We start from the raw sequence: 20828 nt of genomic DNA on the forward strand, positions 1-20828 counted from the left end.
GCTTGGTGCGTGTGTGTGTGTGTGTGTGTGTGTGTGTGTGTGTGTCAAAGAGTTGCAGACTTTGATTTGCTTGCTATGGTCCGCTGCTATTCGGTCTTGGCTGTGGTGCGCAGGGTGCGATGAGTTATGACGGGTTTTACTGTCACAACCATCATAACTCATCGCACCCCCTCCCGTTCCGTTACCTTGCATCTTGCCCTCCACATTTATAAATAGTGGCGTTAATTTCACTCACTGTCACTCGCAACACTCCCCCCACCCTCACCCCGGCCCTCACCAGTGCGAATTCTAACAACTGTACATCTCTGGAGAGGGTTTGCCAGTGGCAGGATGTCTTATCTGCCGACGGGCAAGTCTTTTTCAATATTTTATCTTTTCAAAGGCGAGACGCTCTTCTCAGCCGGTCCAATCAATTACCCCGACCAGTGAAATTTCCCTACTGCGCGCATGGTAATTTTGTGCATATCGATACACTCTCGTGGCATTTCCCCTCCAGCTCGCCCTCCCCTGATTGCATTGACAGTTACGTGACGAACGGAGCGCGGGGTGGGGGGCTTTCAGCCGGCATCCTGATCATCTGCCCGTAGCTGGCGGAGGGCAGACGAGGCGTCCGGATCAACATGCGCCTCCTTTCTCGAAGTCCCTTTTGGCCTGCCGACGTGATTGGCGTGCGCCGCGGGATTTGTTGAAATCAACGCTCTGCACGTTGCTTGAAGAACCGCAACGTTGGCCCGCGATTAAAAGTCAACATTTGAGGCGTGATTCCACCAAGCGCTCAAAGGAACAGAAGGGCGACAGCAGTTTCAAACACTCGGGTTGTCTTTTATTGAACTCGCATGGTACAGAAAGACCATCTAGTCCTATGGGGGTTGTACTAAAAACCACAAGACTAATGTGCACGAGCCACGCATGACGCCACCCGCAATCGCTTGTCTTGGAAGAAACTCGATGGGGACAAAAGTATTGGGACGCCAGGAAGGCGTCAGCCTTTATTCCATGGCCTTGGCATCCAGTTTCGAGTCCACGTATTGCCCGACACTTTTTCTTCACTAGTAAGACAATTCGGCACACGAGTAGAACAGAAGTAGCATTTTTTTCCCTTCTCACTAAATGAAATTTCTACGCACGAGGATTACTTTGGCATCGTAGCAGGACAACTACTTGGTACTGCTAAAAAATTAAAATCTAGATTTTTTTTTTCAATCCAGAAAAAAAGTAAGTGAATCTGCAGCTGCCAAACCCTACTAGTGAAGCTCTGGATGTGAACAAGTCGAATTTGGTGCCGAGACGAGTAAGAATAGCAACCCGTTGTTGACGAGCGCACAGTTTTGCCTCGACATTAGCATCGTCGTCCTTGTAACAAGAGTAAGTTAGATTGTGTTGATGTTGCTAGTGGGACAGCTTTGGGTGAGGAAACCGGAAGTGATGTGTGTCCTCCGCGATGTTACGAGACTACGTTATGTTACGAGTTCTGACAATAAAAGGTAAGTAAGCAAGATGTTTTAACCGTCCATTCTGTATGGTCAGTGAGAACGGAACAGAGTGAAACAGTCCTCACTGCGAGGATATCAAGTGCACAACGCGTACGTGGATTTTCCAAATGACCTGCTGTCTCAATACTTCGGTCCCACTGCTTGGAAAAGACAAAAGTCTGACTCGTGTCTTTGCGCGGTTCTAGAAGACGTCACAAGCCCATCGGTACGTGAAAAATAGACATTTATGAATAATACATTTGATTGTGATGAGGCGGGCGACGTGAACGTTCCCTTGAAAGTTCCTTTGGTGCCTCTTTCGCATGATTTACGGTGATTACACGTGAAGGCAGATGATGGTGCTTGTTTCCACGATGCAGTACCTGTCAAAAAAAAAAAAAATCCCCGTCGCCTTGTCGCGGTCGTCCTTGGCTCTCCATGACGACGTCTCGGTAAATCTGTCTCTGTTGTCAAGCGTACACAAAGGAACCCAAAAAAGAAGAAAAAAGCCAACCTTTGGGATTGGTTGCCGGAATAGCCATGAAGACTTTGGAAGAAAGTGCTTTGCTCATCACACCCCGGTGTGAACAAAGAGGCGAACGCCAGATAATGAAGGAAACAAACCATGAGGAATACCAGTTGGAAAAACACCCGCCCAAGGAATGAGCATTTTTCCCAGGCTGGAAACGGGGAGTCATTTTGGAGCCGGACGTGTTCAACAGTTGCCCGTTGGCTCCTGCCCCGCCCAACAGATTGGTGAAAGTCATCAATCCTTGTTAGGAGATGCCGACGCTCGATGGTGGATGAATTTTCTGATCATTTACAACACGGGTGTCGCAATCAAGACACTGGTAGTCCTTTGCTGCTATCGTGTGGCATCTCTCGTCAATTTTTAAACCCATCAGTCTACCGGCTTCTTGTACTTGAAGAATTTTCTATGACGTATGATTTCCAATTCAATTAGGTGTTCGTATATTCCACAAAGGTGCCTTGAGATATGAGTTTACTTTGCTCCGTGACCGCGTGCTGAGCTCAAAATATTCATATTTCAAATCAACTTTCCGAATGAAATGAATGGAAATCCCTCCCCAAAAACTTTATTTTTCACACGATTTTTAAAGAAACTCTGTAATGTTGCACTATGTACAAAAATATAGGCATAACAGAAGTAAATAACATAAATAAGTAAAGAGTTTGTGCAGGAAAATGAATTCATTGCAGCTCCTGGCATGCAAAACCTGGCCACCAGGCGGCAGTATAATATGGTCACACAGACAAAGGAAGAAGAATTTGACTCAGCTACTCTAATTGACTCAATAAACTGAAGCAGCAGTTGTTGTTTTTTTGTTTGTTTTTTTGTTGCGGAGAATAAATGTGCCTTTGAGTAGAGCTATATTTTCTGTCTACATGTTTTGTTGCACCATTTGTGTGCAAAACAGGATTACTTTACCACATACAGTAGATGCGACGGCCTTTCCTGTTATGTGTTAGCATTAAACTAGTGGAATTAAGGCAAAGTTAAATCTGTGCTTGTTTTTCCTTGAAGCCCTTTTTATTTTATTTTTTTAAATGAATTGGTTCACTTTTGGCCAATGATTGTGACTCACAGTCATTTGAGATAAGTCCCATTACACCGTTGTCGAAAAGCAAAAGATCGTCCGAACGCTGGCTAATCATATCTCAAGGCACCACTGTAATAACGATCAAACTGTCGGGGGGGCAATTGTGCGCATGTAATCTGTCGTAAGTCTGCATGTTGTCTCGACAGCCTAACGAGGATGCGGTCCGTGACGAAAAACGCCTTTGACACTCCGCCATTTACGAGCAAGAAAACAGGAATGTTTGTGGCGACAGAGTAGCGAACAACAAGTCTTGCGAGGTGCAACTGCGCGACTGGAAGCGCGCGGGGGGAGCGAGATTGGGCCCTCAAACGGGGATGCTGCACGGCTGTTAAATTGTTTGTTTGTGGATTCGTCACGGCGGGTCGGCGCTTGGCACAGCTCGGGGCCGTGACAGCCACACAGAGGAAATTTACAGAAGAAAGGAAGGAAGGAAGCAAGGAAAGAGGCGGGCATGATGAGTTTAGGTTTAAGACCTCAGGGAAGCCGAGGAGTTTGCGCGGCGGCTTGAATACCAGCGGTCCCTGAACGTATTTCACAGTTTGGGAGAAAATGAAAAATGCTGCTGCAGGCGGACCCCCAAAAAATTCTGGAGGCTCCGTAGAAGTGTTCACCATATGGCAGAGAGAAAAAAAAAAAAAAAAAAAAGGAGCCCCCTCAGAGGTTCACGACCGGGATCCTGACACAGCAAGAGACAAGACAAGAAAAAGTGTTTAAAAAAAAAAAAGAGAAACTAAAAGAGAAGTCTGGGGGGGTGGTGTTAATGTGAGTTAAAGTGGAACGGAGAGGCCTGAAGCTGAAAAAGTGATGTACTCCCAAACTACTCAAGCTGCGTCACCAGAGACTTAGAAGGAGGAGTGCAGCACTATAATTATCCTTTTTGAGATTAACTGTAAATACCCTTGAACAAAAGCATCGTTCTGCGGATGGTGGCCGGGTATTTTAAATTTTTTTCCCCCCCAAGAGTGACTCATCACGGAAGGGGAAAAAAATATATATTTTTTTTCAACACTACCGGCCTGAATGCTCCTTTTGGAGAACGCAAGCGCGCTGCTGTCCAATTTCAGTACGACACAGACTTTGTTGTTTTTTTTTTTTCCTTAAGCGAGTCGTTACCTCTCCCGGTCGGCGAAGGAGAAGGAGGTGCTGTGCAGTGTCTGCCGGCTCTCCTCGGACGCCAGGGAGCACGGGAGCGCGCGGGAGAGGGGCGGGGCCACGCCGCGGGACATCGGGGGCGGATGCCGGGAACAGCTGCGATCGTAACTGGAGACACGGATTGATGGATAGGAGGAGGCGAAGAAAGGAACATGAGCACAGGGGAGAGGAATGGAGCGTGGCCAACGATTTGGTATCTGGGCCTTTCGCCGGTACTCAATTCACCTCTTCATAAGCGCCACGGTTATGACCTCAATTGTAGAAAATACGATTTCAGCCGATGTTACTCGACGAACATAATCAAACCCAAAAATATATATATATGTCATACGTCCCCAAAATTCGGATTGACAGATGTGTTTTGCTCCGATCGACCCATTGGAGGATGTAAAAATGCCGATGTCATCGAGGGCCGGGGCACATTTGAAATCTGACGTGAAACATTGTTCGTATACTTTGGGCTCCGTCGGCCAGTGCTGCGAATTCTGAAGGCGGATCGGATGGACGGGGCAACACATACAGGCTGAAATCTGATTGGACAAGGAAAAAAATACAAATAAAAAGAGAAAAGACTGTTGGGAAAAACTGAATACAGTTTCATGGAACCCCAAATGAGAATTTAGGTTGTCAACGTAGCTCAGTGCCCACCGCTGGATGAGGCAGTATGAGGACGAGGCCAGAAAACAACAACAAGGGAGACAGCGTCGGGAGCGGCGGAGTCGTTTTCACAATCAGCAAACGCATTAACGCTGCCAAAGCGGGAGAGGATTACTCGCCCTCGTTGGACTCATTAAAACGAGGTCCGTGGGAAGAGAAGCGGGAGGCGTGGAGCCTGTCGGGATGAGATGCCACAAGGCGTAGAAATGGACGTGGAGGGATGGCGTGCTAGTCAAGAAAGGTGAATTATTGCGCTAGAGGGTTTTTTTTGGGGGGTTGGCTTTCCTCTGTTTTTAATTGCGCTTGCGACAACTGTTTGGGAGGTGCGACAGATGGAAGGGCTCGGCTTGTCACGGTACCGACGTGCTCTAGACCGATGATCCTCGGGACCGTTTGGTACTGGAGGCCGCCGAAGAGTCTGATTTCATTCGGATTAGTTTTTGTTGTCACTGATGAGAAGGACACTTGGGCGGTGACATCACTGGGTTGCCTCGCTTTTGCACGAAAAGACAGTAAAATGCTGCAACGTGTGCCCCGCACAGAGAGACGTGTCACAAATTCTCACCTTTGAACTCGACCAGTCTAATCCTCCGATGAGGAAACTGGCAAAAGTCAGGTAGCCTTTCACGTACGGGAATACAAGAGACACAAGTCGCCGCGTTTTGATGCTCATGGCAGCGCAACACCGACATGTTGACGCAAGTCAAATCACTTTGCTACAAAAGAGATGGATCTTTTTCAATTTCTCTTGTTTTGATTTTTGGGAGCAAGGTAGTGTCAATCAAAAATATTAACTTGGCTCTCACTTTGTTGTTTGTTACTGATGTATTGATCGTTTCCGACATGCTAGGATTAAAGCTGTCAGAAGCCTGTCGCTGCGAAAAACAAATCATCATTTCTGATTTTCATGTCGGTGTTGTTGCACTCCCCCCCACCGCTTATGACTCCGGCTCTCCGATTGTTTTCTTTCCTGCATCGTGTGACATTTGGAATGCTAATGCGGACCCTTGGGCCCATAAACTCAACCACTAAACCAACCCCGCCCTCGCACAAACTAAACGACTAACCCCGACTACTGAATCAAACCAAACTGCAGCACTAAACGAATGCCAACTGTCCCACATAAGCCCCCACTAACCCTCCCCTGCCACTAAGCCTTATTATACCACTAAACCAACCAACAATTATGTGGCAACGGTGATTCAGATTGCTTTCAACATCTGAACAGTTCTTCTATGAAAAACCAACAACAAAAACTGAAAATGTCAATGCCAGTGACAAAATCATGTATGCACCAAAAAACCACCAGTGTAAGAATTTTACATACAAACTATTTGCACTCTATGTAATAGTAGTAGTAGTAGTATATAGTAGTGTGTGCGTGTATGCGCATGTGTTATTGTGCGTACAAGAAGCCATTGCTTCTACTTCTAAAAATAAATAATCACTGTCATCTTCTCTCTTTGTTGACACGTCGTGTTTTGTGCCGAAGGATGTGTCGCAGACAAATGTCGTGTTTCGTCGCCGATTTCGAGTTGCTTTGATGCATAGTAGCCGATGCGGTGTGACATACTCAACGATTAGTCGTCCGGGATGCTTCCCGACCATAACGCCGAAAGTCTGCAAAACTAGAAGCTGACGAGCAAACGTGGTGTCGTCAAAAAAATTCGTGACCTCAAGTGCTTTTTGGAGAATAGAGCGTCCGTACCAGCCTCTCCCCACCATTCCGGAACGAGGTCCATATTCTCTTCCCTATCATAATTGGACAAACAAGGCTTCTGCGCTACAGCGGCAATGCGGCATCCGCCATTATTTGTCCGAACGTAAACAATCAGATGCCTTTCTCGTAAACAATCAGATGCCTTTCACGCTGCGCACCAGAGCTGAATGTACCTCCACAAAAGCAATTCTTTGTCCTCGTTGGACCCGAGTAACACCCGCCCTTGGCCTCCGTCGAGCTCGACTTCATCACGCCGACGATTTTCGCGCCTGCAAAACAACTCTCTCGCTCGCACGCGGCTCTTCTGTAATCACGCCGAACTGGATGGCGGCCACTTGCCACTCGACGCTATCATTCCGGTCCATCTGCGGCCCATCCGACACATGGCGTTATTTACACATTGATGACACGCGATAGACCGGCTGGTGCCGGTCTATCGCGCCGCACGGAAATAGTGCGAGCGGCGCAACGTGCTATACCCTCGCCTCTCGTTTGAATGAGGTCACGGCTGATGCAAATTCGAGAAGCAACAGTTAGGTTCTGTCTGAAAGGCCCTTCTGTGTGTGTGTGTGTGTGTGTGTGTGTGTGTGTGTGTGTGTGTGTGTGTGTGTGTGTGTGTGTGTGATTTATTTATTTATTTAATGGTGGAGCAGCTCAGAGGATGAATCTGCAGCCGCACAAAGGAGACTGGAGTCGGAGATAAGATGCAAAGACGGCAATTACAATACGGATAGAAAGCCAAGAACCACAAGGAAAGAAGTGCGGGGGGGAGGGGGGTTGGACAGGTATTGAGAGCAAGAAAGCAAATCCCCGCGAGGCGAGCGAGGCCCAAGTGGGAGGAAGAGGAGGAAGAGGGAGGTTTTGAGAACGTAAGACCGTGGGGGCAAATCTGAGCTCAAGTGCGAAAAGGGAATATGAAGTGGAACAAATTAGACCGTTCCCGACGCCGGATTGAAAAATTGGCAGTATGGAGACGGAGAACGAAGGCATAAATAAGCGACGTAAAACAACAAGAATCTTTGACAGAAGAAGATGCGGGAGGGAGGGGGAACGAGGCGCACAAGACCCGGCGGTCAAATCAACTTGACGTTATTGGTCTGATCAGCAAAGCGTGGAAGTGCGCCACTATATCATCAGGATGCGTCGCCCATTTCCCCTTAATGGCCGCTCTCCGCCGCGGTTGTACATAAACAACGGCCGTCCTTTGTACGAGCCGCGTGATGGCAGGTGGAATATGACCATTTTTTTTTCCCCCCCAAAAGTGAAAGCAAATCTTTCAAGCTATCCGTACAAATCTGAAGAAACGAGCGGTGGCGGCGCCTCGCTTCTTTGTAATGTGCCCCTCTGGTGGTGGGAGGAAGATGGAAAAGTCGCAGGGTTTAGTGGTGAAGCCCGCCAAAGATATATTTATTTATTTATTGATTTATTTTGTCCCTTTACGACTTTGAAATTTCTCATCCGATTTGAAATGTTCCAACTTTAGCGTGTACCAAAAAATTCTTGCTTCTGGCGGGGATTGTTTATGTCTCATTCCGAATGTTTCTCAGGTTTCTGGCAATTCAAATATTTTTCCCCCCCCCCCCACAACCCCCCCCCCCCCCATCTACGCAAAACTATCTGAACACGTCATTGCCCAAGGGGCAAATGACGAGGATGCTGCATAGACTCACATCTCTCTATCTACACGTATAGACACATTCGCTCGAGGTCCTTCTTAGCCAATGGGATGCCGGCATGATGCTTGGCGATAGCCAATGGCAGAGCAGCTCTCAGTACGTTGCGTTCAGGAAATTCAGAGCTGCGACGAGCACCCCAGACTGTATTTTTACCTTTTCCAATTTGAAAAGTCTTTCCTAACAAGAGGCAATATTTTCCTGTTGAGGCGTTTCGTAACTTGAAAATTTCACATGAAGAGACGTTCATAAGTAGGCGTACTACTGTATCTGTCTGTCTTCTACTGCCCCCAGGTGGCCAAGGTGGGCAGCAGCATAACGGCTCTTCAATTCATGCAAAGTGCTTCTATGGAGAGAGATTTTTCCTTGTTTAAAAAAAAACAAAACAAAAGACAATTTCCTCGTATCTCAAGGCACCGATGGACTGTACTGTTCAACATTCAGGTTACGGTATTTTCTACTAACATGAACGTTAGAAGAAAAAAAAAAGGCGACAGAAAGCCGTCTTGGCGGAGCACTTCACGACGGATGAAAAGAACACATCCGTTTTCCGCTGCAATGTAGCTTCTTTCCACGCGCGATGGCAAGAGCGTCATGTGCGAAGGGGATGACAGCAGCTCGCCTCCGAGCTCCCGCTCGTGTCTTAACGCCTCGGCCTCCCGTGTTGAAGGCAAAAAGCCTCAAGAGGAAACAAGGTCAGCTCTGGAGTTCATTAGAGGACGGTGAAGGATGGAAAGAGCCTTGACAGCTTAGTTGGGGTGTCCCCCCCCCCTTCTCCACCCCCCCCGGGCTCATGTTGGCTCTGCTGCGGCTAGACAAGCTCTCGGCAAACTTTCCCCCAAACACGTGTCCGCTGGCTAAGTGGGAATTCGAAAGAGCTTTCCCAGCTTTTGGTGATCCTTCAACACCGCGGGTGACGGCTTCAAATTTGGTGTCAGGATACAACGCGGTGGTGCCCGTTTTTGGAGCTCAATGAGAAAAGGATGTTTGCGGCGGCTTACTATCGGCTCTCGTACTTCCCGATCCCGAAGAATTTTTACGATCGTGCAACGATTGTCAGGTGGCGCAGTGCTGCTGTTTCTGGGTTTGAGGCCTTCATTGAAGCAAACGTCTAACTTAGTCCTTGTCCCTCTTGTTGGGCACGAGCAAATGGCAGCACCGCCAAGTCCCGAGTATCCGATATCTGCTCTACAAGTCCCCACCTCCATGTAAAGCTACGTTTTGGGTGAATATACATTGATAGCAAATCTGTTTTCTACAGTGACATTCGCTAAAATGCCCCCCAGATCCCCCAAAAAACCAAAACATTCTAAATGTATTCTTGCAGCGCATGATTGCTCGAAGGGGGCGGAAATATCCTCCTGAACTTCTTAGCGATCCGCTCATTGCGTTCGAAGCATTCTTTAATTTGATTGTCCAATCCAGTCGGCGCCTCGACACCGTCAGCGGCATCGAACTGCAGGAAATTGTGTCACCTTCCTAAAATACCGGCCAAAGTCACCTCGGAAATTCCATATTCCCTGCAGCCCACTCGTTTTAGTCCATTCTGCCGAATATTGCGTTTGTGGAAGATGAATGAAGCGGCAAGATCCAACCGTTTTTATCCATCTCGGGGGGGACGGCGGCCTGGGTCATTTGGTGCCACTTGGTGTCGACTGAAAGTGACATCGCAGTTGCTCAGGGGCGACTGATCGCCGCTCAGCTTGCAGATGTCACATGACGGAACTCGGCAAACGGGGGAGCCGTGAACGGCGGTTGCCGAATCCTTTTCTCACGCTCTCAAAACGGCTTCGGACGACGCATGTGGTGATGATGTCATGATTGGCTGTGGCGTGAGAGAGGTGGTCCCAAAGACACGGATGAAGTCCCTCCCCAAAATGAAGGCCCGAGTCGCAAACGCCCGGCCCGCGTGCTGCCTGATCACAAATAAGAAAGGAGGAAGTTCCTACCAGAGCTTCGCCGTGATGATGATCGCCGTGAGGATGAGCAGCGTGGAGATGGTCACAGTGACGTAGAACTGAGGGTCCACTGTAACACACACGCACAGTTACTATTTTCAGAGCGTGACGGTATATAATTATAGCAAGAACAAAAGAAGAAATCAATGAGGGCAGCTGAACATGAAATTAGATGTGCCAAAAGACTCGCAACAAAAACAGCCATCCCGCCGCTTCTCGCGCATCTCTTGACGGCGGCCGATTGCCGGCGCTGAACGATGGCAACTTAATGAGGCTTTCCAGACGCAGCCGACTGCGCTCGCGTGGGGGGGGTGCAGCGGGGACGGAGGTGGAGCGGGTCAACCTTCACCCCGTGACAGTCAATTCCCAGGAGCACTCGTGGCAATGCGGCGGCGCGTCATTTTCCCTGACACCCACCTTCCTCCAGCTCGGCCTCCTCCGCCCCGCCGTCCTCCACGCCCTCTCGGTTCCACGACTCCGGGCGCGCATCCTCTCGGGGATGCGTGCTGGCGTCGGGGTAGAGCCAGTCGGCGGAGGACGCGGCGGCCGTACCCGCCTCCCGCTGGCTCCCGTGCTGGCGCAGCCGCTCCGTTTCCTGACTGGAGAGGAGGTGGTGGGTCTCGTCCTCCAGGGGGTGCGTGGGCCCCCAGACCACCGCCCAGAGAGGGGTGGGCGTCGCCTGGGCGCTGACGGACAGCTGGACGGCCAGGGCCTCCGCCCGCTCCTCGCCCTCGTCGTCACAGTGACAAGTAGAGGGCCGTGTCACCAGGACGACCAGGACCAGGGAGACGAGGGCGGTCAGTTGTACGACAGGAGCGATGGAGCTGGAGGGGAGGACAAAGATTAGGAGCGAGGTGGAGAAGTTGCCTTCTTCTCTGCGCCAAACTCTGCCGTTTTACCATCTCTCCATCGCTTCGCTGTGTTCACTGACACTCCGGCGCGCCGATCATCTCTGGAAGATGAGCAAAAGAGAGGAAAACAAAGGGGGAGGGTCCGGCTTTTCTCTCGGTCTCGGATCCACACACTGATAGTATTGGCAAAAATCCCGCTTTTCAATCTAAGCTAAATATACCCGCTTCCCGCGGGCCATTTCAAGTTCTTAACGCTCAATTACGCACCACGCACTCACTCTCTCTTGCGTGCAATCAACGGCCAAAAAGTACACCGCGATTGCCCGGAACCAGTCGCACGCGTTCACAGCCAAGCCCATAAATCATCATTAGCGACGTCACGTCGCTCCAGCGGCCAACGACACTTGGAGCCAACTTCCCATCTACTACTACTTGGCTGCCCAAATGTCAACCAAATGTCACTCACGCGCTCCCGACCCATATCGGTGCCTACCTCTGGCAAGTGGAGAGAGGGAATGAGAGAATAGGGGAGATACAGAGCGCAAAGCGGGTAGGGATGGAGAGGGGGGGGAAGCGTTGGTTGCCTTAGCGACCGAGACATGAAGTCCGCTAGAGAGGCAGAGCGAGCGATGGAGGGAGAGAGACTGCCAGAGAGAGATTTAAATGCTAATTATGGGTGTGTGGGTTTTTTTTTTCATGACTTCAAATTAAAAGCAACAAATTTGACGTGGCAAACAAATGATACAGAAAGCGATGTTTATAAGATCATTTCATAGGCAGCAGAACGGGGGGCAGGGGCACAAAAAAAAAAAAACTTCAATTATCATAACTGCAGGACGCTTTCGAGAGAAAAACAAAGCAGGCGGAGAAGGTGGAGAATAATTGAATTCCCGTTCATTTACATAGGTCACACCGGCTCAGCGGCGGGATAAGCCGGTTATTGCGAAGGAGCCCCGGTCAGGTTGACGTTGAGGAAAATAAATAAATAAATAAATAAAAGGGACAGACGCGATGCAAATTTCTGTTTGACGGCTTTATTGCAACTAATATTTGCAGAGGAAACAATCACAGACAAACACACGTGGGGTTGCTTTCCCGAAATATTTTTTTGTCAGTGAGTTTTTAATCAAGAAAAATTGCACTGTACTGTCCCCCACCACTCCCCCCCCAAAAAAATGACAAGAAAAATATTATTGTACATGCTGCAGTCTTTGTGTCGAAGGTCGTCCTTTAAGGGGCGTGGCCTCGTGAGTGACATCATGAACTGGAGTCATGTTGGCTGGTTAGTCTGCGCGCGAGGGTGCGGGCGGGAGTTGTGGCCGACAGCAGCTCCTTGCAAGTGTTCTCATTTTGCATTTGTTCATCCCATTCAATAAACGTCCAAAAGTGCATCGACGACTGCGGCTCTCCTTGCCCCCATGTAAAGGCATTACACTAACTTCAGTACTCTGATTTTGTTTAGTTTTTCTTATGTTTGAAATATCCTTTGCGTTGGAGCCTTGAATGTTTTCTCCTTTTGCTTGATGATACATATATGCGTTTATTTCGGTTAATATGCTGAGCTTCAGACAAGATAATTGTCCATTGATATCCAATGCGTATGATATGATTGTACACCCCCCCGGCCCCTTATACTCCCATGACTCATATGGCAAAAAATCCAGCCTGAGGCTCCGGTCTCTCCTCCCCATCGTGGCTCCTCACTGGAGGACGCAACGTAACCACGAGCCGGCGGACCCCGCGTCCTCGTCCTCGTCTCCTCCCGCGTCGTCCTTGTCATCATCATCAAGGTGTTCTAAGTTCAACAAGGAGGCCGCAGGCAATTGTCACGACGCGCATCATCTAAAATGAACACTCCCAAGGCGGTGAAACGAAGGCGAGAGAAGCGTGTGGCTTTTACCGTCCGAATCCTCGTCATCTTCCGTGTCCCCCTCGGACTCCAGCGGCAATTCTAACCGGACGTCTCTCCTAACCGTAATGTCGCCCCTGGTGTGTTTAAAGTCACATATTAGGCCTTTTGGGGTTTTTTCAACATGTTCTACAGCGGTTAACCTCATTAAGGTCTAGAACAGGCGTGCACATTACGTCGATCGCGGTCGACGGGCAGTTCGCGGACTGTTCGCAAGTCGATCGCGAGGGTTGGAGAGGAGGAGGAAAAAAAAATCAAACAAACAAACATTTCTGTCTCTCTGTGTGTCATGGTTCTGTTTGTGACCAACAGGGGGCACTGTGGGGCTCCGCCTGCAACTGCACACCTGTTGGTCATTGTCATTAGTTGTCTGTATAAAAGGACTCCCGACCCGATCACTCAGTGTTGGGTCATTGTTGCTGTTTATGTGTGCATGTGTCACGTTTTGTTTATGTCTCCTGGAAACGGGCAACTCCCACCACGACCCTCAACTGTGGGGTGTGCCAACGCAAGTTCGGCTTTGCCGTTACCAAGGACGACCACCGAGTGGGAGAAACAGCGCAGCGGGAGCAAGAGAAACCTGACGATGATGTCGGTGAGTTACGGATGCCGCGGAACTTAATCGAAAACTGACTTAGGAACTTGGAAGTTGTCTTTTTCAGTTGTTTTTGCGTGTTGACATTTACGTCAAGTTCAAACAGCGGGTCTTCGGTTCAAGACGGTCCCGACAGATGCAGTTTCGAACAGCGCGCGATGAACTCGTTTGTGCAATAGCGTAGGAATATGTGGAAGAAGGCTTCATTTTGTTGTCCTTCCTGTTATGTTTTTTTTAAATCTCTTTATTTACTGTCATGAGTGTGTTGTCAGCGTGTGATGTCTTCAGGTTCATAATAGCAGGAAAGTGGTTCATCCCCTGTTTGTGGAGTAGTTACATTTTGAAATATTAACATTGGCAGTGAAGAAACATTTTAGGGAGGGCGCCAATTACTCGTCGTTCAGGGCAAAGAAAGTGCTGGATCTTCACCCATGCACCTGTCAAGTCATGGGTGAAGAAACTCGGCGTTGGGGTGCGTTATTATTTAAATTAGCCCGTAACGTTTTCTGACAGGGTGTTCACAAAAAAAAAAAAAAAAACTCTGTAGTTTAATTTCACACTTGATGGGTGGGCTGACACTCCAGAGACCCTCAGATGTGCGTAAGCAATTAAAATGTCCCATTAAACAAATGCAATTAGCAATGCAAGGGGAGAAAAAATGAATATGCAAATTAGGGAATATCATTGACCGGGCTGAACCAAATGCAAACTCCCCGCTTTTTGTTTTTTTTTTTTTTTCTTTGAAAGACGGCGGCGTACCTCTGCTTTCCGGAGCCAGGGAGCTGCTCCCACACCACGAGGTCGCGCCCGCCGCTGACCCAGCGGTGGTCGCCGCTCCCCGTGGTCCATGCGGCGAAGCAAAGCATTCTGGGGGCTCGGGGCCAGGTCAGAGAGGCCAGGTAGCGACACTGAGGCAGGGAGAACACTGCAGGGAGAGACCAAGGAACGGAGAGGAACTTTTTTCCAAAATAAGAATCATTTGCCGATTGAACGACGACCGAATTTCACTTTCTCATGAAAATCGCTCCCCGTTGTCAAGTTCAACAAATGCCAAAGCGCTCAATCAAATGTTCTGCCTGTAATTCACACCTTTGGAGTTTGAAGGGAACCCCCCCGCCCCCAAAAAAAATTCTCATAATCATGATACATTTGAAAATAAGCGTCGTCCTGGTTGGACGTACGCCTTTCGAGTGAAGCACTCACAGTTGAGCGTGCTCTCGCCATTGGCCACGTCGTAGCAGGAGCCAATGAGGAGGCCGGCTGTCTGGTGCACGCAGTCGGTCACCCCGGTGACGCTACTGTGATTGGTCAGTCTGGAAACCGTTCCTGCGGTCGGTGCACAGATGCAAGGTGAAATGTGAAATCTCAAGGCTTCCGCGAGCTGCGGCCTCCAGTCGTCCCGGCCGTTGATTTGTTCTTCACGCGACACGATGACTTGAAAGCCCCACTCACCCGTGATCCAGTGCAGGATGTTGATCCAGGGCCGCCCGTACGCGAGCAGCACTCTCTCCCCGCGGGGACTGAGGGCCAGCCGCCCCCCCGCGCAACCTGTCACCTGACCGCTCCAGCCGTGCAGCAGTCTCAGGGGGTCTCGCTCGCTACAGCGGTTCTCCCACACGGACACCCCTCCGTCGGACGAGCCGCTGAACACCAGCGGACCCTGGCACTGTGGAGAGCACGCGGTTGTCATGGTGACGCGTGTGTACTGTACTCACCGGCGCGCGCGTGTGCTTTCAAGGGGCAACGGTTTAGAAATAAAGGGGGCGGTACGCTCGGAGAGATGAACAATGACAGCTCGAATGCCTCAGGCGTACTGCGATGATGATTGCAAATTGAACAAAAACGGCTCGGCATTTCAATAATCATTAAAAAAAAAAAAGGCTTTTGCTGTACATTTGGCCGGCTTACACGTTAACAAAAGCCCATTTGGAAGCAATAAACGGGCCCGGATAAGACGCGGCGGCGGCTGAATTTTTCCAAAGGCTTTTCTACAGACACGTTTCTTGAAAATGTGTCCTCGCGCGCTACTAGAGAGGGAGGAACATTTGTTTTCATGTCTTTCACATCCGCAAGCAGCTTAAAAATAACCCAGTGAGGAAGGTGGATCGCCATACCAGAGTTTCTTTCACAAAATCCTCCTGGGAAAGGATGGAGCCAAACTCTTTGGAAAATGGCAGCCACGAGAAACCGGCGCGCGAGGTGACGTTGTAGTACTAGCTTCACTCAGACAAAACTGGTCCAAATATAGTCACCAAATGGGGATATGCAATCAATGTCATGTCACTCTATTCCCAAAATACATTTGAACAAACAAATAGCAAAGAATAGACAGAGCCTTGTCCAACAGAAGCTTCTTCCCCTCTTTTCATTTAGTTCCTGAGGGTAAATTGGTCACAAGAGGGCGCCTTGGTATCGGCCGCCGCCGTCGCGAGTCACCATTGCATTGAAATAAGGCCGCTATCGAGCGATACCTGATATCAGGGCACGCCCACCTCTTTCTTTTTGTCAAATCAAATATCAGACTTGCCTTTCCATCAAGTCTTTTGAGTATTTCTGTCTGTCGCCATGGCGATAGAGCCACTTACCTGAATGGAGGTGACCGCTTCCTGGTGTGCGTTGATTGATTGGCAGTTATCCAAAGTGCGCCAGCTCCAGGCTTGAACCTTGCCCCCGTCTGCGGAGCGGGGGTGTGACAGAGTGCGAGGTTAACACTCAGCGACAGGCGCGCGGCGGCCATTAACGCCAGTCACGGCCGACGCACCTGAGCTCCTCCGCCTGGCCTAAATTGGGCGCCAATGTGTGCGCTAGCCGCGCACACGTAACCGGCGCATTCATCTTCATGCTCTCTATGCTGCTTGATAGCACATTCCTTTGTCTACGGTGGACTTTGATTGACGTGTCTTTGGTTTTACACACACACACGCGCGCACACACACACACACACACACACACACACACACACACACACACACCTGATCCAGTTACGATGTAGCCGTCGCCCTCCGGCACAAAGCTGAGCGCTGTCACAGCGTTGAACGTGTAGATAGACTTCACACACTGGCCTGCGTGGGAGGAAAGGAAAGAGGTGTTACGGACTTAATTGCCAGCCCGCAGACCACTGCTCACACAAACATAATAGTCTGTTGCTAGCATCACACAAAGGCAATTTTGAACAACATTTGCGCCAAGCAGTACATTTGGAGAATTGTGTGTGTGTGTGTGTGTGTGTGTGTGTGTGAGTGAGTGACAGACATAAGCAGACAAAATATTCCATTGATGTTCAATTGTGCCTAAATCCTCCTCTTCTTTACTGTCCTTTGTTTTAGCCGTTCGGGTTTAAATGGGTAAGTCAAGTGAAAAATGCTCTTTAGAATGTGTTCTGCACGGCCCCGCTCGTCTAAATACGGCCTTCTGATTGCCGTAATATTGCATTTGTTTAATGTGAATTTTTATCAAGCTCAGGGGGCGGACATTTTGCCACTTGCCGGAGCAAGAAACGAAGCCACCGGCGGCCATTTTGCATTGTCACTCGCTAAGCGTTCCTAAGGTGAATACATGGATTCTCTCGGCAGTGTTTTCATGTTATTTTCTGTCCGTACAGTGAAAATCCCACAGTGCGTGGTGTATGGTTGTACCAAGAAGTCTGGGTGAAGCTCTTCATGCGTGTTTCATCGGTAAGAATGGGATTATAAATTTTCTCTTACAAGGTTTATCTCCGAGTGCTATGCAACGATTCGTCTACATTGCTTTGTCAGCACCATCCACAATGAAATGAAAGCAAAGCCCCTCAGGACAAAATTTGCTGCAAAATGTAAGCCTAACCCTGTAAGTCACGATTCATCAGACTGAGACAATATACTCTGAATGGTCGATGCAAACAGTGAAGTTTGTTCTTTGCGAGGCTCTTGTGACTCCATGCAGGGATCCTGGTATAAAACGCCCACTGCTCTGTTTTCAGCAAGGGAAAAAACATAACTGAAGTCGTCCGTCACGATGGCAACGTAAGATGGCTGCCCTTTTGAATTCAGCTCCAAGGGACCAATTGGTACTGCAGTCATACAGTATGTGTGCTTGAGATGAACAAAAACGGGCGAATTTGGCTGCTTAATTTATATTCCACAAACGCGATATTAATCCGAGTGCTGTGTTTACACGAGTTGTGTCGCACAAAACAACCGTAGTTTGTGGCCCAATGACGTCGGTGTCGATGAAAGCCTCTCTTGAACCGTCTTCGGCTTACCGACGCTCAGGGCCCAGATCTTGACGTTGCAGTCCGCCGAGCCGCTCAAAATGAACCTCTCGTCGTCTGGCAATGACAGCGACCAGGCTGTGGGGGGGAGGGGGGGGGGTGTCAAGAGGGGATTACATAACAGTAAATAAGTGCTTTATTTATGCTTCTCTTGGGACGAGGTAAGAGACGAGACGTATCGAGTGCATGAGTTCAAGTGTTCTCACTCACTCAGTCAGTCAGACAGACACAAGAGTCTCATTTCTCTCTGGACTTGATGTGATGAAGCGCTTCAATAATTAAAACGCTGCACACATCCGTCGACATGTACCGTACTTCGACGTGTGTGTGTGTGTGTGTGTGTGTGTGTGTGTGTGTGTGTGTGTGTGTGTGTGTGTGTGTGTGTGTGTACAGTGAACCCTCATCTATCGTGGGAGACAAGTTACTGACGCACTTGCATTAGATGAAAAACAGGTGACAGAGCGCTGGTGTGAAAATGCGAGTAATTGGCTTTTGCCTGAAAAAGGTTTTTAATTGACCTTTAGATGTGAAAATATGGCAGCAAAGCACCACTTTTTCTAAACGAACCTCCTCAACTAACCTTAATTTAATATTGTTCCTTGGCACCAAGATGCCACAGAACGGCGGCACTGCACTACTTTAGTGTAAATGAAGCGTCGCGACTCAAGTCAATGTAGTTGCTTGGCAGCAAGATGTCACACGATGGCAGCAATGCATTATGTTTGTCCAAAAGAAGCTTCCCAACTAATTTCGACAGTTCTTGACATCAAGATGCCATCGGATTCTGGCAAAGCACTACATTTGTCTAAGTGGAGCGCCTCCACTTACGTTGACGTAGTTCGTGCCAGGAATCAAGATACGACTAGATGGCTGCAAAGCAATAAGGTTGCTCTTTTTTTTTTCTTTCTTCAACACGCTCATTAAATAAAATTACATTTCAGCTTGGGGTGTACCAAAAAAGACAATCTGAATGGAAAAGTCAGTTTTGATTCAACAGATGTGGAGCTCATCGAATCGAACCGAAGGCAGCCATGTATCGAGTGGTCTTTTATTGGAGAGAGATGTCTTGGAAGGCAATGCCACATTTACACGTCCTGACAAGTTCTTGTCGGTAAAATGACAAGAAGAACCTCATTGCATCGTATCCTCTTGAATTGAGCCCCACCATCCCAAACTGAATCGCGATACGTATCGAATCGTTTTTTGTTGTCGAGCTGCACACCCCTAGCTTGAGTGAAGAATGACGATTCGCTTCCCAAAACGCGCAAAGCTGTCAAACTGCAAATTTGCGTGCTTTCACCGGATTCTGTAAAAAAAATAAAAATAATCAGCAAATAGCGGGAAGGGAAGGCTGTGTCCTCACCCAGCTTTTTGCAGTACTCAGCGGGAGGGGCAGACAGGCTGGTAACCCCGCCGGTGTGACCCCCCAGGTTCTTGTGCTCCGTTGCCGTGGGAACGTGCCACACCTTGATGGTCGTATCGCGGCTTGAAGGGTGGGAGGGGGAGAGAGGGAGAGAGAGATGAAGCGAGCGCGGGAGTCGAGTTCCGATAAAACGCAACGAGATCTGAGGCGAGCGATCGGAATGGGTGGAACATAAAGCAGAGGGCGCAAAGAGAGACCATGAAATGTTACAGTCGAGGTAATGCAAAGTCATAAAGATCACACACACAAACGTTGAATAATGCATGAGACGCTCGCTCACACACTCGCAACGCTATTCAAATGATTTATGTGTTCATTTTTACCTGCCAGAAATCACCAGGTTGTCAACGGCGAGCACGCAGGTGATGATGTCATTGTGACCCTCCAACAGCCTCAAGCGGAACTTTGCCTTCTGCCAACGTGTTTTCAGGGATGTCAGCTCGGAATCTGAATGAATAGGAACACTTTTAGCCTGAAATGTGTTCCTTGTGCTGACTGCAGATTTTTTTTTTTGGGGGGGGGGGGGGTCTTGTTAGCTCTTTTAAGATCTGCAAACACCAGCAAAGGTGATGTTCAAACACCCCCCACCCGTCTCCCCCCCCAAAAAAAATCATTTTGCGTTAAAGAGATTAATCATCAAAAATCAGTTCAAATTCTCAAGGACAAAGTATTCTCAAAGAGTCAAATGTTCTCCCCAAATTCATATCTTTCTTGTTCTAAGTGTTCTGTAATCTGCCGAATATCGGAATCGTCAGCCTCAAAATAAAATTCATATCCATTGGGCCCCGACTAAACATTATCGGCAGCACTAGGCACCTAATTCTACTGTCTCTTCTATGTAACTTTATTTTCGTAAATTCTTAAAATTATTCCCAACTGTCACACGTGAGTTAGGTGTCAAACTCAAGGCCCGGGGCCCAGATCTGGCCCGCTATATCATTTTCTGTGGCCCGGGAGAGCAAATCAAGCATGTCAACTTTTCCACGATGCTTGCTAAAGTCTGAACCAAAATTTAAGATTGTCAAGGTCATCTTTATTGTCAAATATGCTTTATGTATGACATGCAGCCACATGTAATCCTTCATGACATTGAGATATTGCAAACATTATCTCATTCCGTACTTATTGCATGAACGTAAACAATGGCTGAACTAACCATTATTCTTGACTTCTGATTTCAAAACTGCTTATCCACCAATTTGTTGTGCACTGTACATGTAATATGTGGAGGTGATCAAACATTTATACAGTTTCACAAAAATCACAGTCATAATGGCCTGCACAGGGAAACTGTAACTGCAATGTGGCCCACTTCAAAAATGAATTTGACACCCCTGTTTAGAGGGGGTGGAGGGGAGAAAAAAAATATATACATCTCACTCCCAGTCATTTTTTTGATGGTCCTTGTATTCTCGGCTTGTGTTCGATTCAGCCCACCTTCTCCTGCCAGTTGCCTGCCATCCGCGTCCCGTCCCGGACGTGACACCGCCATGACATTCTGCGGCCTTTGGTGGCAGCGAGCCGTCCCCCCGGCGGGTCCCGTCGGT

The 20828-nt window shown here is 48.6% G+C and overlaps 1 protein-coding gene across 2 annotated transcripts; it reads right to left on the reverse strand.

Moving 5' to 3' along the window:
- Nucleotides 1-798: 798 nt before the first annotated feature.
- On the reverse strand, nt 799-20820 carry LOC109531667 (F-box/WD repeat-containing protein sel-10). Of its 2 annotated transcripts, none has more exons than XM_019896082.1 (13): nt 20719-20820; nt 19605-19728; nt 19222-19343; nt 17850-17936; nt 16582-16671; nt 16195-16283; nt 15062-15275; nt 14813-14935; nt 14369-14534; nt 10672-11078; nt 10246-10324; nt 4208-4354; nt 799-1855 (listed from the first exon to the last, which is right to left on the reverse strand). In XM_019896082.1, exons 1-13 carry the CDS (start codon nt 20771-20773, stop codon nt 1810-1812), a joined length of 1749 nt encoding a protein of 582 aa, XP_019751641.1. In that variant the 5' UTR covers nt 20774-20820; the 3' UTR covers nt 799-1809. The 2 variants fall into 2 exon arrangements, with proteins under 2 accessions (XP_019751641.1, XP_019751642.1); XM_019896083.1 differs by having other exon boundaries at nt 802-3770.
- Nucleotides 20821-20828: the final 8 nt, after the last annotated feature.

The sequence above is a fragment of the Hippocampus comes genome, unplaced genomic scaffold, assembly GCF_001891065.2.
Source record: "Hippocampus comes isolate QL1 unplaced genomic scaffold, H_comes_QL1_v1.1 scaffold55, whole genome shotgun sequence".
Classification (NCBI taxonomy): Eukaryota; Metazoa; Chordata; class Actinopteri; order Syngnathiformes; family Syngnathidae; genus Hippocampus; species Hippocampus comes.